General features: G+C 39.9%; 6 protein-coding genes across 20 annotated transcripts in view; 4 read left to right on the top strand and 2 right to left on the bottom strand.

Moving 5' to 3' along the window:
• The window catches only part of LOC106751036 (dystrotelin-like), a 113,171-nt gene extending 111,677 nt beyond the window's left edge, over window positions 1-1,494 (top strand). For all 4 annotated transcript variants that reach the window (XM_014631783.1, XM_014631782.1, XM_014631784.1 and 1 more), the window contains 2 exons: window positions 2-301; window positions 429-1,494. In XM_014631783.1, the coding sequence (XP_014487269.1) occupies window positions 2-301; window positions 429-550 (422 nt within the window). In that variant the 3' untranslated portion in view covers window positions 551-1,494. The remainder of the gene's footprint in view (window position 1; window positions 302-428) is intronic.
• On the bottom strand, window positions 1,048-4,138 carry LOC106751040 (glycerophosphodiester phosphodiesterase 1). 3 transcript variants are annotated; one of them, XM_014631800.1, is made up of 6 exons: window positions 3,702-4,138; window positions 3,190-3,427; window positions 2,500-2,675; window positions 2,179-2,380; window positions 1,865-2,094; window positions 1,061-1,727 (listed from the first exon to the last, which is right to left on the bottom strand). In XM_014631800.1, exons 1-6 carry the CDS (start codon window positions 3,704-3,706, stop codon window positions 1,586-1,588), a joined length of 993 nt encoding a protein of 330 aa, XP_014487286.1. In that variant the 5' UTR covers window positions 3,707-4,138; the 3' UTR covers window positions 1,061-1,585. The 3 variants fall into 3 exon arrangements, with proteins under 3 accessions (XP_014487287.1, XP_014487285.1, XP_014487286.1); XM_014631801.1 differs by having other exon boundaries at window positions 1,048-1,255; window positions 3,190-4,138; XM_014631799.1 differs by having other exon boundaries at window positions 1,058-1,727; window positions 3,190-4,138.
• Window positions 4,139-4,155: 17 nt separating this feature from the next.
• Window positions 4,156-6,502, top strand: LOC106751041 (factor VIII intron 22 protein-like). 2 transcript variants are annotated; one of them, XM_014631803.1, is made up of 8 exons: window positions 4,156-4,259; window positions 4,558-4,795; window positions 4,878-4,924; window positions 5,090-5,292; window positions 5,368-5,569; window positions 5,687-5,789; window positions 5,879-5,997; window positions 6,065-6,502. In XM_014631803.1, the coding sequence occupies exons 2-8, from the start codon at window positions 4,710-4,712 to the stop codon at window positions 6,232-6,234; spliced, it is 930 nt and encodes a 309-aa protein (XP_014487289.1). In that variant the 5' UTR covers window positions 4,156-4,259; window positions 4,558-4,709; the 3' UTR covers window positions 6,235-6,502. The 2 variants fall into 2 exon arrangements, with proteins under 2 accessions (XP_014487289.1, XP_014487288.1); XM_014631802.1 differs by lacking the exon at window positions 4,156-4,259 and adding an exon at window positions 4,266-4,368.
• A 79-nt stretch (window positions 6,503-6,581) lies between these two features.
• On the top strand, window positions 6,582-11,010 carry LOC106751039 (UDP-glucose 4-epimerase-like). Of its 5 annotated transcripts, XM_014631796.1 has the most exons (8): window positions 6,582-7,507; window positions 8,984-9,077; window positions 9,254-9,503; window positions 9,708-9,821; window positions 9,909-10,085; window positions 10,264-10,444; window positions 10,536-10,817; window positions 10,899-11,010. In XM_014631796.1, the coding sequence occupies exons 3-8, from the start codon at window positions 9,258-9,260 to the stop codon at window positions 10,991-10,993; spliced, it is 1,095 nt and encodes a 364-aa protein (XP_014487282.1). In that variant the 5' UTR covers window positions 6,582-7,507; window positions 8,984-9,077; window positions 9,254-9,257; the 3' UTR covers window positions 10,994-11,010. The 5 variants fall into 5 exon arrangements, with proteins under 5 accessions (XP_014487282.1, XP_014487284.1, XP_014487279.1 ...); XM_014631798.1 differs by lacking the exon at window positions 8,984-9,077 and having other exon boundaries at window positions 9,258-9,503; XM_014631793.1 differs by lacking the exon at window positions 8,984-9,077.
• Window positions 10,190-13,181, bottom strand: LOC106751038 (methyltransferase-like protein 4). 5 transcript variants are annotated; one of them, XM_014631789.1, is made up of 8 exons: window positions 13,091-13,181; window positions 12,530-12,792; window positions 12,037-12,401; window positions 11,685-11,859; window positions 11,405-11,576; window positions 11,072-11,317; window positions 10,502-10,633; window positions 10,190-10,426 (listed from the first exon to the last, which is right to left on the bottom strand). In XM_014631789.1, the coding sequence occupies exons 2-6, from the start codon at window positions 12,782-12,784 to the stop codon at window positions 11,118-11,120; spliced, it is 1,167 nt and encodes a 388-aa protein (XP_014487275.1). In that variant the 5' UTR covers window positions 12,785-12,792; window positions 13,091-13,181; the 3' UTR covers window positions 10,190-10,426; window positions 10,502-10,633; window positions 11,072-11,117. The 5 variants fall into 5 exon arrangements, with proteins under 5 accessions (XP_014487275.1, XP_014487276.1, XP_014487274.1 ...); XM_014631790.1 differs by having other exon boundaries at window positions 13,045-13,131; XM_014631788.1 differs by lacking the exon at window positions 13,091-13,181 and adding an exon at window positions 12,990-13,060.
• Window positions 13,182-13,229: 48 nt separating this feature from the next.
• Window positions 13,230-13,622, top strand: part of LOC106751044 (peroxiredoxin-6) — a 1,888-nt gene continuing 1,495 nt past the window's right edge. The window contains exon 1 of the mRNA XM_014631807.1: window positions 13,230-13,413. Within this exon, the coding sequence (XP_014487293.1) occupies window positions 13,328-13,413 (86 nt within the window). The 5' untranslated portion in view covers window positions 13,230-13,327. The remainder of the gene's footprint in view (window positions 13,414-13,622) is intronic.

Genomic DNA, 13,622 nt, shown 5'->3' with positions numbered 1-13,622 from the left:
GGCACAAGAATGGGGGAAATGAATCCGACTGATAGTGGTTTCTCTCAGTGGTTGGCCGCCGGCAACCCGACCTGCAAAGAGGACAACTATACGGCTAACACGGCGGTTAGCAGCACGGATAACGACTTGTCACTGGCGGCTTCTCAATCCCCCACCGGCATCCACAGGGACAATACTCCGTCCTCCTTGCAGCGTCCTGATAAACACTCGCAGCACAGTAGCTTGCAGAATATCCAAGGAGATCTTAATGATATTTTAGACAGACTGCAAAATATGGTCGCCAACGATTGCTTACTCGACGGTGAGTTATCACTTATTGTCACGCACGAGAGTAAAAACCCACAGAGGAGGTGTCACGTATAACAAAATATTGTATTCGCGGTAAACATTGTGCGCACACTTCTGACTGACGCTATTATCAATTGCAGAGTCATACGACGGCAATGACAATTGTAAATTAAAACGTGCTACCACGGAGATGGAAGATTTATTAACTGGCCTCATCGAAGGTATGGAATCTCGCAAAAGTAAACTTACTACAATTGTCTGAAGACTGCTTTAAATATAAATCTAGATAAATCTAGACGTCGTGACGTTTAGGAATCTTTAGGTCACATTTGATTTTTCTTTTACTTTCATCGCAATCGCAAGCACTTACTTTTTTCATCTTTTCGGCAAGCTTATTTCATTGACAGTGGCTTGTAAATATCCCATTTTACGATATTATGTAACATGTGTCCAAAGAAAGAAATGAATGTGATCTAATTATTGTGAACGATAACGGTTGATACGAAAATCGCCGATATATTATTACACGTCGATAATCAAATAGCTATACTTAGGACTAATTGCAAATTAGCTGCTCGAAAAATCAAATATTTTTATACGTTTTGTACGCGTATTTATGTAATATCTGTGCAATCACACGAGAGAAATAATCTGTTAAGATTTTTAAAAGATTTCGATAATGATTACGAGAAACTATGTTATAGCTATAGCGTATAGTTTCTAAAAGATTTCTCTATGACAGAGAGAAACGATGTGCATAAATTTTGTATACTTGCACGTCATTTTAAAGTTTAAAAATCAATTTATACTTGCGATAATTATAGGATAATTGTGTAATATTTACTTCAATTACGCTGCAATGCGAATAGTCATTTATCAGTTCCGTCCATTTTTTAAGTCTCTTGATGCACCGTCTGATTTTGCCTGTTTGCATTATCCACGCACTCTCTTACAAGACGCCATATTTCTACATCAAAGTACAATATACTTTATTTTCAGTAACATAAAAGTTTTACTTACGTACACTCGATCTTCTTGTCGCACATTCTTCCAATACATGTAAAAAGCGGCGGATTCCCCCGCCTCTGATTATACGTATATAAACGAATATCTTTTACATTCTACGTTAAAGAATAACATGCGTCGTTGATCGAATTTATAGGACCGACTAGATGATTGATTGTGACGTAATCTACGTACAAGAGAGTAGAACAATTTGTACGTGTGCAGTGTCAAGCATACAATGCGAAAAGTCTTTGTGGTTTAATACTGAGCGAATAACTTCGGATGTGTGTCACTACATATCCTTCTCTAAGTGCAACGTGTCGGTTAGATAAGTAACTTTAAGGAGCTTCGAGAAGTGCGTTTTTTCCGACGGCCGATTCACCGTCCATGCCATCACGCGGATATCGCGATCGAACCATTGCTCTATTACATGTCTAAAAAGAAACCAAATTAACATCGTAATTTCGTGTTATTCGCACGCTTGAAAGTGCATATACACGCACAATTATCACGAACGTAGGAGAAATTGTATAAGATAACGAGCAATCGATTAATGATGATGTCAACTTACGGATTTACTATGTCCTTGTGCAACAGCACGAGAGAGACGCCTACGATGTAATAGACAAAGCGCGGTAGCAGCCACTCGTATAAAGTGTCCAAGATGCAAGCTGCCAAATGCTTAAGCGGATTGTGAAAGCGTGGGGGGCCGAGCGCTTCCAGGCCGGCGTACGATGTTCTCGAGAAATAATACGGCCTCCAGCCGAGACACGCCGTGATGCGTGGCTCTTTCTTCCTGATCTACACGCATTCGCGTAAGAATATATATATATATTGCGTTCTCTCAGAAATGTATGAACTATTAATTGCCGTCATGGTACACACCATGTACAGGATGATCGGATTAAAAGACGTGATGAATCCTCTCCGGAACAATCTCGGATATTTCTTGTACGCATCCAGAACAACTTGTACAACTTCTATCCTCGACTCCTTCAGGTCTATGATTATTCTCAGCTCGTTGTCCAGGCAATGTTGCAATGCGTCGTACAACAGTGGAATCCTCTCCCCGTCGGAAAATTTGTCCCTTCAGCAAAGCAATTATTTCTTTTTGCATGAGGCTACTCCGATAACACGGCTTGGTATACCATATAAAGTACATTTCGCGTGAATTCGTATTTCGATGCTAGTCGAAATAATAACTACCTGAGAGGGTGATTATAACTTATGTCTAGATTTCCCAGTTCCTCCCATGTCATTTCGCTAATTGTTCCCGTTTGGCCCGTGACTCTTTCGGTCGTCGAATCATGGAACACTATTGGAATGTTGTCCTTCGTTAGTCTTAAATCAAGTTCCACAGCGGTGCAACCTTTCCTCTTGCTCTGTAAGTAAGCACATGTGGGAAATTAGAATATCTGTAAGGTCGACACGCATTAAATCAAACATTGTATAATAATATATAACTAACAGTACAGGAGAAATAATCGATAACTAAATATCAAACAAAGTGAAGTATTAATATTATTAATAAGTAGTACACATTAATTAGCTTGCTATCTCAGCTTTATATTATCAAGCAGCAGCGATGTTAAACAAGCCGATGACAAAACTGAGACACACACACACACACACACGCAAACATCTTAAAATACTATAGGTATCCTATTTTAAAGAGAATTTCCATTATGAAAAAATCTATCACAGTTTCCATACAACAGGATACAACAATGATCAACTTTCAGGAACTTTTGACACGTTTTAGAATGACCAAAGGTGAGAGCTGAAATATCGGTGAAAACATAATCAAGGAATGAAAGTGACTAATACTAGAGAGAAGGAGAGAGAGAGAGAGAGAGAGAGAGAGAGAGAAGTCAGCATTGAAATATATAATTTTACATTTTTGAAAGCTGACAAACTGTTTTCGGGATAATCGAATCCTCCACCACGGTGGGCCACCACTCGCATGCAGTATCGCTCTCCGTTACCATGGTTCTCGGGCATGGAGTTATCTTTTTCCAGGTGGAGCGGATTTATACCCAATATCTCCTGCACGATACCGGCAGCCGGGGGTGATACTCGCACCAGCTTGAGCGCGATCAGGACGATCAACGAGCCCCAAACGATCCAGGGGACGCTAAATTCATAGAGGACAGTGACCAGCACACTCAGCGTCGTTTGCAGGAATATCCATAGCAAAGCGCTGTTTACGATCAACTCGACGATCTCGTGCATTTCGCGATGTTAATTCTCTACTCCGGTCTAATTACGGTTATGGGCTTATTAAGGGGATTGCGTTTGCTGCTTATTATCAGCGTCTCGTCATGTGAGGGGGAAAAAAAGAGGGATCGGGCGAGTTACGGGTCACGCGGATTCGACTTTGTTCAGTCTTACTTGGATAAAATTATTACTTCATGAGTCAGCGATCGCAGCGGATCGTCGTGAGGTACGCGAGGGCGTGTAAGATCAACTCGCCGATTAATGACGCAGATATCCCGTCGGCTTTTCGCGCGGTGCACGTCATTCTTTTCGCTCGTCAGCCGTATATCAATCTGTCACGCGATACGTGATTGATCCGCGCGGGGGTTCTCACGCCACTGAAAACGACGACGGGGAGCCGTGAAATTTCCGATCGGTCGAACGTTTTAACGTGTCGCGAAAATCACGCCGACGGCACTCACGACGATAAATATACATATGCGCTATATATGTGCGTCTTAGAGCGCGTTCTAACTTTCCACCGCGAAAATCAAGGCAGTGGTGCGACTCAACGGCGGCGGGGCGGACCGTATTTTCGAGTAGCACGACTCAACGACAGATCGAACAGCGCATGGAATGTCACACAAGCGGTCCGTTCCTTTCAGCTTAACTGGCTGCACTGGTTCAAGAAATTTACATACACATCGACGCGTACATTTCTTTGAACGGGTAGTCACACTTCAGCCAAAAAGAACGGACCGATAGTTTTGGTATCGTATTTTTATCTCCCTTCGCAGTGTTTATTCTGAAAACGGTGCTCCTCGTTGAGAAGTATTGGTATAATTCCAGACGTATAAGTAAAATTGACTCTCTGAAGCGGTACTATTTTATTCTAAACGCACGGCACAGCAATTTTTCTTATTACCTGGCACCTGTAATCTACGTTTACCTGTCATAACATGGATAATGAAACCTTTCTGAGCGCGTGTGATTGCGCGATTGTTTATCGTTTGAACTTTCGTTTGACACCAGATCTGTTAATCACACAGAATTACGTTATATTTTTAGAGTCACATCCAAGTGATCGCCCGAATAAACAATAATGTTCAGGACAAACATTGCGACGTATGTGTCAACATGTCATGAAGCAAACGTCAAATAAATACTTTGGAACACTGGAATTTGCCGATTCTTAAATTAAAACTGTAAATAAAAAAAATATGGCGCATAGTAGTCAAAGCCAAGGAATAGGAGAGCCAATGGACTTTATGACGAAATACCACAATATCTCGAATAAGCTAAAAAAGTAAGAACGTTTACAAATATTTAAGTAATCGCAACTGAAAATCTGTACCGAAACAATTGATGGTATTTTATTAATCTTTCAGACGATTCTTGAGGAAACCGAATGTTGCAGAGGCGTGTGAGCAATTTAGTAAGTATTTAATTTTCATGACTGTTTGTAACAATCTTTTTTTAACCACATATAATAATATATATATAGTAATATATATACACATTTATATCATCTCTAATGATAACTTGATTCTTAATTACATCAGAAGAATAGAGCTTGTATCATAGATATATTTGTTTTAAGGTGCTTTAGCCACTGAATGTGAGCAGAAGGAATTATGGCAATACGCAGGATTGTGTTGGCTGGCAGCTGCTAGATGTCAAGGCACGTTAGAGAACATATCTTCTGAGATAAATCTGTTGATAAAAGCAGGAAGGCAATTTCTCATAGCTGAAAAGAAAGACAACGATATAGGATGTCCCTCCATAGGCCAAGAAAACATACAGGTTTTTGTATAACATACTCTCGCAGTAAAAGTCAAGTAAGAAGAAAGATCTAATATGACGTCTGAAATGTCCCAGGCTGCTGTAAGTTGCTTCAGTCATGCCATGATAAGGTGCAATAACCAACCAGGATTTAATACAATATCCGCGGGCTTATCGGTAGAGCTAGCATTGGCACTAGGCCCAAGTCCTGCTGGTATTCAACAGCTACGTAAAGCGATCGATATCTTTCCTACATCCAAGGCTATCAATACCTTAGCATCTTTCCACATAAGCCAAGGTTGGCGTTTTGTATCATTCTCATCATGCTTTACAAACAGTACACCTATATTTATACAGCCATTTTATATTGACTCTTAATATTCAGTGTTCTATACACACAGTTTTCTCCCCGCAGGAGATTACGTAGCTGCGCTGCAAATATTCAATGAATTCGTCGAGTTCGTGGAAGCTTGTGTCGTGGCTGGTGCCAGGGGGAACTATAATGCTATCTTACATAGGTGACATATTATAATAATTTATATAACCGACGAAAGTGCGTCTTCAATATATTAGGATGAAAAATACGTAATAAAATTTATGTCCGCAGGTGTGAAGTAACACGAGTATTGCTGCTACTCATTCTTCAACCATCCCCACAGAGACTGACACCCTCCCTTGCTCAAGTTCTCGAGAAATACGCCTGGATAGAAGAAAATGTGAACAATGGTACGGTATAGTACGATATCATTCTAAGATATATTTTCAAGAGATGTACAAGAGATTCATATTACAGGTCTCAATATGAGCGAGGATGAACTATTGTTATTGCAATCCCTGGTGCTGGCGTGCCAGTCTCACGACTACCAAGCGGTATTAGATCTGGAGAGCGAATTGTATCCTTACTTGGACACGGAGCAAAAGGAGCTGTTACATAAATTGATACAAGTACTATCGACGCAGTAAAGATATGCAGCAAGAGAACCCGATGCAACTTTTTCCTCTTCTTCAGTATCGCGATACATCTGGCACTTTCTACCACACCGACGGTCTTCCTATGACGATTAATACTAAGCGAGACGCAGCACTAACGTAGACAGCGTTCGTACGATAATGTTCTGTCGAATTCGGCTATCGGTTTGGATCCCGAGCTACGATCTTGGACGGATGAAGCGTTTCTCCGCTGTATCCTCGTTAAAAGCAACAAGAATATAGAGATTTAATTTACGCCCTACTCGCGTTAATGTCAATACAAACGTCCTGAAACTCCACGTAAACCTAAAGTTAATTATATTTTAGATTTTTATAATGTAACCTGTGTCGCAATTGCTCGCCAAATCAACACTCAAGCGGCACAAAATCTAAAACTGAAACATAAGACGTCTCAGAGACTTTAAGCTCTTCTCTACAACCTTGCTTTAAGACGTAAGTAAATTGACCAATCACGATCGATTATTCTTCTAATAAACGACTGTGATTAATCAATTTGTTTATTCTTCACTTCTTAAAGCAAGGTTGTAGGCAAAGGCTAAGACGTTTCAAAGACATCTTAAAGACGTCTCACGTTCCGGTTTTAAGTTTCATGCTGTCTGAGTACTCTCGGCGTAGTAAGTACACGAGAACGCTGTTGAAAATCAAACGCGACTGATTCTCCGACTCTCTTTTCCACCGTAGACACTTGCGTAGAGCGCGGGTTCGCGCCGTAGACTCGCGGCTCCTCGAAAATCGGGGCACATTCCTCAGGGCGAGCAGAAGATGCTCCCTCGGCTCCTCGTCTCTTTCTCCTTTTTCACGCGATTACGATATTGGTCTCCTCGAAACAGGTTCCTGCGGCTAAACGGGCGATTGCTTAACCGCCGTCGATGATGAGCCGCTTTCTTACAAATCGGACGATGTTGCAAGCGGCGAATGCGGTCGAGACGCTACGCGGTAGCGCACCGTCTGATCTCGTTGAGGACACGAGTGGCTTGCGTGTGAAAGGCGAAGAAGGAACTCTTTAGACGAGAATCGTATAACGAGCCGAGCGGAGCAAAGCCGGGAGGAAGGGCACAGCCGTGCGTGCCGGTGTAGCGACGGGGGCACCTGTGGAGGAGGGGATGTCTCGCGTCCCACGAGAGAGTCCTTCGTTCCTCCACACGGCTACTGTTCAAGGCATAGGCTCAGTCATCGCGCGAAAGTTCCCCGGAGTTCTTCGGATCGTTGCGTTCTCTGGCTGAATTGTCGTGAGCCCTGGGCCGAGGTAATAATCTCTTCATTGTATCTCGCTCGATATTTTTCGTGCAAGCAGCCTGAGAGAGGGTCTCCCGCTGGGCCCTGCGTGGCGAAGTGAAACGATAAAGATCGCGCGTACATATTGACGAAAGAGTCGACCCGGGACGCAACGCGTCCAGTCTCTTCGCTCGAACATGAGTAATAGGAGGATTCTCCGCACCTGAACGATCTCCCGTGAACCGAAAGTGAAAAATCGGCCTCCAAGGACGGCCGATCGATACTTCAGTTGAAAAAGTCAAGGTTTCCGATGGGAAAAGATTCGAAATCGAGCCTGGATGTCGCGAGGATAAACGATACCGGAGATTCACTGAACGAAGCCCTAAATTAAGCCGTATGACCTTCGAATGTACCGTTAAGTGATCATGCGAGAGAATTGGCTCGCGATTGTTTTTTTATCAATCACCCGGTGAATCACCTAGACAACAATGGGCTGCCAATGTCCAAAATCGGGACATAAGAGGTCTTTTAGACGTCTTATATTATGATATCTTACGGACAACTCAAAGATGTCTGAAAGATGTCTTCTGTCCCGATTTTCGACATTCGTGTTGTCTGGGTATCAACTAAGTAACATTGCTACATTACGGCGATGTTACAATTTTTCATTCAACAATGTAAATGCAATATAACATGAGTTGTATGTAACAGTTACATCGTTAGCGAGGAATTATAACATTGTTGTAATGTTGCCGTTGGTTGGTGTTTACTTGGTAAAAGTTTCCGGTCGATGTATCGCATGCAGACATTTATATACGTATATAACACTCGAAAGCGCGAATTTCCGAGACGCTTGAAATTTGATCGGTCAAGTTTTGATCGCTCGTTGTAAGAAAAGTACAGAAAGATTTTATGTATCGGCAGATTTATTATTTACTTACGTACTTATTATTAACGTACCGCGTCCTTCTTTCTTCATTTCGTCAAACGGTATACAGCGTTCTCACTGCTAATGATTTACCACGTGTTTCGGCGACCTTGAACTCTCTTTGCTCACCTGAACGAAGGTGAATGCCCCAAGCACCTGCACTCATCGTCGCTCGCAGTCTTGATAGATATACATTCTCGAACCCTTAGTCTTTCTGAAATATAGCCGCCTCACAGTCTCAGTTGAGAAAAAAAAATATATTTTATCAATCAGAAATCATGTTTAAACAACAAATAACTGGACACATACTGTTAGAAAAATTCTTCAAAATATTTGCCTTCCTTATCGATGCACAGAGCGCGAGCGTGGCAAACAGCCACAAACGGTAACAAACAGCGTACTGGTCTAGTGGTATGCCAGAGATCCCAGGTTCGATCCCCGGAACCAACAAATCTTCATACGCTCATTTCCAATAAACTTCAAGTATCAGTAACATAATCGACGTTATAATGTCCAATATAACATCGTGACTGTTACACAACACGTGGTATTACATTACTGATACTTGGTGTTTACTAGGCTCATCATACTAGGTATCTCAAGAATCAAGTTTTAACGGACATACGTTTGCTAAGGCACATTTTTACTTATTTTTCAACACAAAATCTGTCCTGTAAGTTTGTCGACAGAGTTTATCCTGTATATTATAAATTCGTTTGCATAAATACGTTTGCATGTACACTCCTCCATTCCTTTCGCCTCTTTTACGCATGTAAATGTATTTATAATATACAGGATAAAGCGGTGAGCGGAGAATTACGGTGGTTAAAGATTGATTATTCTTGTCAGAAAGATGACGGGAGAATGGAGGACCATTTTTGTGACCGGAGGCGCCGGTTACATCGGCAGTCATTGTATCGTCGAGCTTTTGGAGTGCGGATACGACGTAATAGCTATAGACAACTTCGCAAACAGCGTGACAGAAACCGACGGCGAGTCTGCGGCGCTCAAGAGGGTCGAGCAAATAACAGAAAAGAAAGTAACGTTCTACAATTGCGATCTGCTCGACAGAGAGAAGCTCGAATCCATCTTTACCAAGGTATCGCGAAATCGCATTTCCTAGATCTTTCGAATATATTCTCACGCGAACGATACATCTGCGTCTCTACCCTGATGGATATATTTTGCTGAAATTACTATGAAATTTATCTATAGGAAGACTTATAATTTGTATAACATAAAATCGAGCAAATCAACGAGTGATTTTACCGACCATAAAAGCGAGTAATTCTCTCTTTTGCAGCACAAAATAGATTGCGTGATACATTTCGCGGCTATCAAAGCAGTCGGCGAATCGATGCAAGTTCCGCTTCATTATTACCGGAACAACATAATTGGCGCTATTAACCTACTAGAGGTAAGAAAGAAATAAGAGGAGAATATATTACACGCTTGACGCTTTTGAAATATTATCATGGCCCGACACATTGTCCTCTCTTCGTAGGTGATGAAAGCAGCTGGCTGTTTTCAATTAGTATTCAGTAGCTCTTGCACGGTGTACGGCGAGCCTACAGAATTGCCAATTACGGAAAACCACGAGACCGGCAACATCACCAATGTATATGGCCGTACAAAGTACTTCATTGAGGAAATGCTGAAGGATATATCCAGAGCTGAAAAGGTACGTAAACAACACACACCAAAGAACGTATCTAGCAATTAAAAATTGCTTATTTGTTGTTTTCGTACAATTATATATTGAGCAAAAATGTGAACAATTATATTAAACAAAAATTTTGTATACTGCATTTCTTCCGCTTCTCTTTCTTTTATTAAAAACTTCTTTGGTTTTTTGACAGAGTTGGAACATCATATCGCTAAGATATTTCAACCCGGTGGGTGCTCACAGTAGCGGATTAATCGGGGAGGATCCGACGAAGCCATTCACAAATCTGATGCCGTATATCGCTCAAGTCGCTTTAAGGCACAAACCGGAACTGGTTATATTCGGTGGGGATTATCCTACGAAAGATGGCACAGGTTTATATCGTATATTCGGTATCGATTGAGGCACAGAGATTGCAATTTAATCCGTACGTAATAATTTCACCTCGTTCTCCTCCCGTCTCAGGCATCCGTGATTACATTCACGTTATGGATTTGGCGGCTGGTCACGTGGCAGCATTGAACGCTTTGCACAAGGAGCATCTCAGGCTAAAAATTTACAACCTAGGTACCGGCAAGGGTGTGTCGGTATTGGAATTAATAAAGACGTTTGAAAAGATCACCGGCACTACCGTGCCGTACGTGATAAAAGAAAGGAGAGAGGGTGACATAGTGTCTATGTACGCCAATACAGATCTGGCGAAGGAAGAATTGGGCTGGACATCGAAGTACAACGTCGAGCAAATGTGTAAGTGACATTTTCGGCCGGGCACGCGCGTGTCCTCAATATGTAAACTCGATCATTTCTAACAAACGATAACGAATGCAGGTCGAGACTTTTGGAGGTGGCAAACGATGAATCCACACGGTTATCGAACTTCGATAAAGAACGGTATTAACGAACACTTAAATAACATATCGTAACGGCGGATTGTATCGTCGGGGAGATTACGCAGAAACGAAATTTTGTAATAAAGAATCAAGATGTGTCATGAAACTTACCTATTTATGATCTATGCCTCTCAGCTTGTCTCTTACACTCTCACATTTAATTTCTGCTCTCAGTCTCGCTTTTTATATTGTCAGTATTGTTTTCCTCAACTTTCTTATTCTCATCCAGAATTTGATAGAGTGACAGATGCTGAAACTTTAAGATCTCCAGACCCCAACTAGTCCATCCGGGCAGCAAATATCTCGCAAAAATTTCCAGACACTTTGGCTCATTTGGGAGGTACTCCTTTATAATTTCTTAAAATATGAACAAATTTATACCGTGAAATATCATCTCACTAATATTATATACTACATATTTTTTATTCAACTTAATCTTCATACCTGTCACTGGTGGCTTGTGAGAATGGACTGCACTAGGTACACTGACTACTAATTTGCCATCAGGAATATTCAGTCTGTCCTCTTTTAACGCAGATCCTAGTATCAATAATTCATAAGGTTGCTTTCCAGGCGCTAAGTTAAAATTACATATCGTATCCCCCGCCTGTGTTACCTGAGGAACAGCGGTTACACGTTATTTCATGCTAATTACATTAAGTTGTATGTTAAGTAAGAATATTGTATAATTAAGTAAGAATTGTATTGTAAAAATATGACTTACCTTGATCCAATACCACTTGGCTCTGTAAGTAACACCCCAAGATGGGAACATCTCATTGGAGATACTATTCAAGTGACTAGATGCGTTGGTACACCATACAGCCACAATACCATTAGAATGCAATAGTTTACCCACTGGTATTTTGGCCAATTCTTCATTGTACATCATTTTGTAGCTGTAAGAGCAAGTAGTATATCATCTCGTGAAACATTTAACATGACCAAAAGTCACATTACTTATCTCCTTGCAATAATTCAGGGATAAATTAGATTTACGATTGTACAAAATCAACTGTTCTCACTTTAAACTAAAATTCTGCTCTTTTACCAACTTATATTGAATACAAGATTACCTAGCTTCAGCATATTTCATCTTTTTTCTTCTGATTGACTTGTTCCACCAAGGCGGATCCAACAGTATGAAATCGTACTGTTTATTCAGCTCCATCTTCTTTTCTATGTCTCCTACGTCATAACAATAAAATGTACATTCCTTTGGGAATACATATTTCTTATCATGGACCTCAGTTACGATAGCATCATTTGTTTCATTGGACCCATACAAGTTCTCGTCTTTATGGCAATAGGTATCCAGATAAAATTTTTTGGAAGCCAAGCGTGCTGCTTCATTGTTATCCGAAGATGTATTTCCACAAAAAAGCCCTTCTATTTTTGCAGCAGACATTATTGTATTAAATACTTCTTTAATATGGTGGACCTGTTACAAAAAAACACTTGAAATATAAACCAAAGCATAAGTATGTGGTCTTATAAATATACTGGAAATGTTGAAAATTATTTCAAAATTTAAATTAAATATTATAATATATTTCTGTTGAAACCTACTTCTTCCAAATCCTTTTGTGGCAATAAATTTGAACGTTTTCTCTTTTTACTTTTACCATGCAACAAAATAGCACTGTCTTGGGCGGTCTGCACTATTTGATTTTGCCTCAAATATTGTGAATTAATTTCGAATATCATTTTGTTAAATTCCAGAGTACAGAACTCATAGTCATTTAAAACTTTCTTATAAATATCATTAAGATACTGCAAATGAGATACAATCCAGCCTTCTTTGCTAGTAAAAAGAAGGCTCATGTTTCATCCTAGAAAAAAATGTATACTGCTATATATACATATATATATATATATATATATATATATATATATATACATATATATGTACACACACTGCTTATTATTATATGTTTTTAATATATATCTTCTATTTCACCATTATAATAAATCTTTTGTCAATTGTGTCCATTTAGTTAGTATAACAAATCATGTAACAAACACATACACATATTTCAATTAATGAAACAATGCCATGAGCTTGATTCAAAAAATCTACATACTACGTAATTTATATATACGTAAAAGTTCACTTTTTTGTTTTATAACCTGCGTTCTTTTGTACTTGCTGCGTTAATAATGAAACAGATGCACTTTAATGCTTTGAAGTGAGAAAGAGAACAGAATCACATGTAGAAAGTGCAATGCTCTAACGACGGTATTGGTCGCTATAACCGCCATTTGCCGGCGTCACACTCATACGCGTGTGATTGAGTTTTGCCTCGATATTCCCATATTTACGGTCAAGTCTTTGTGTTGTTACAAGGTTGAAACTTCAATAACATTATGGTTCTATTAGGTGAAACATTCCCGGACTTTACGGCAGATACGCAAATAGGCACGATCAAGTTCCACGAATGGTTGGGCGACTCGTAAGCACATCTTACATTCTCATAACCTTTAATATTGTGTCACGTTGATGTAAATAAATGAAATATTAATAATCATATTATATTAGAATGCACTTTGTAGTAAAATGTTTGTAGCACTCTTATTGTTGTGTTATTTATTATAATTATTTGCAATTTATAAATTATACAAATCTGTCAAGCATATATATATATATATATATATATATATA

Source organism: Dinoponera quadriceps, unplaced genomic scaffold (genome assembly GCF_001313825.1).
Source record: "Dinoponera quadriceps isolate SergipeBrazil2010 unplaced genomic scaffold, ASM131382v1 scaffold6073, whole genome shotgun sequence".
NCBI classification, from domain to species: Eukaryota; Metazoa; Arthropoda; class Insecta; order Hymenoptera; family Formicidae; genus Dinoponera; species Dinoponera quadriceps.
The sequence above is the reverse complement of the archived record's forward strand: the minus strand, read 5'-3'. Positions and strand labels throughout refer to the sequence as shown.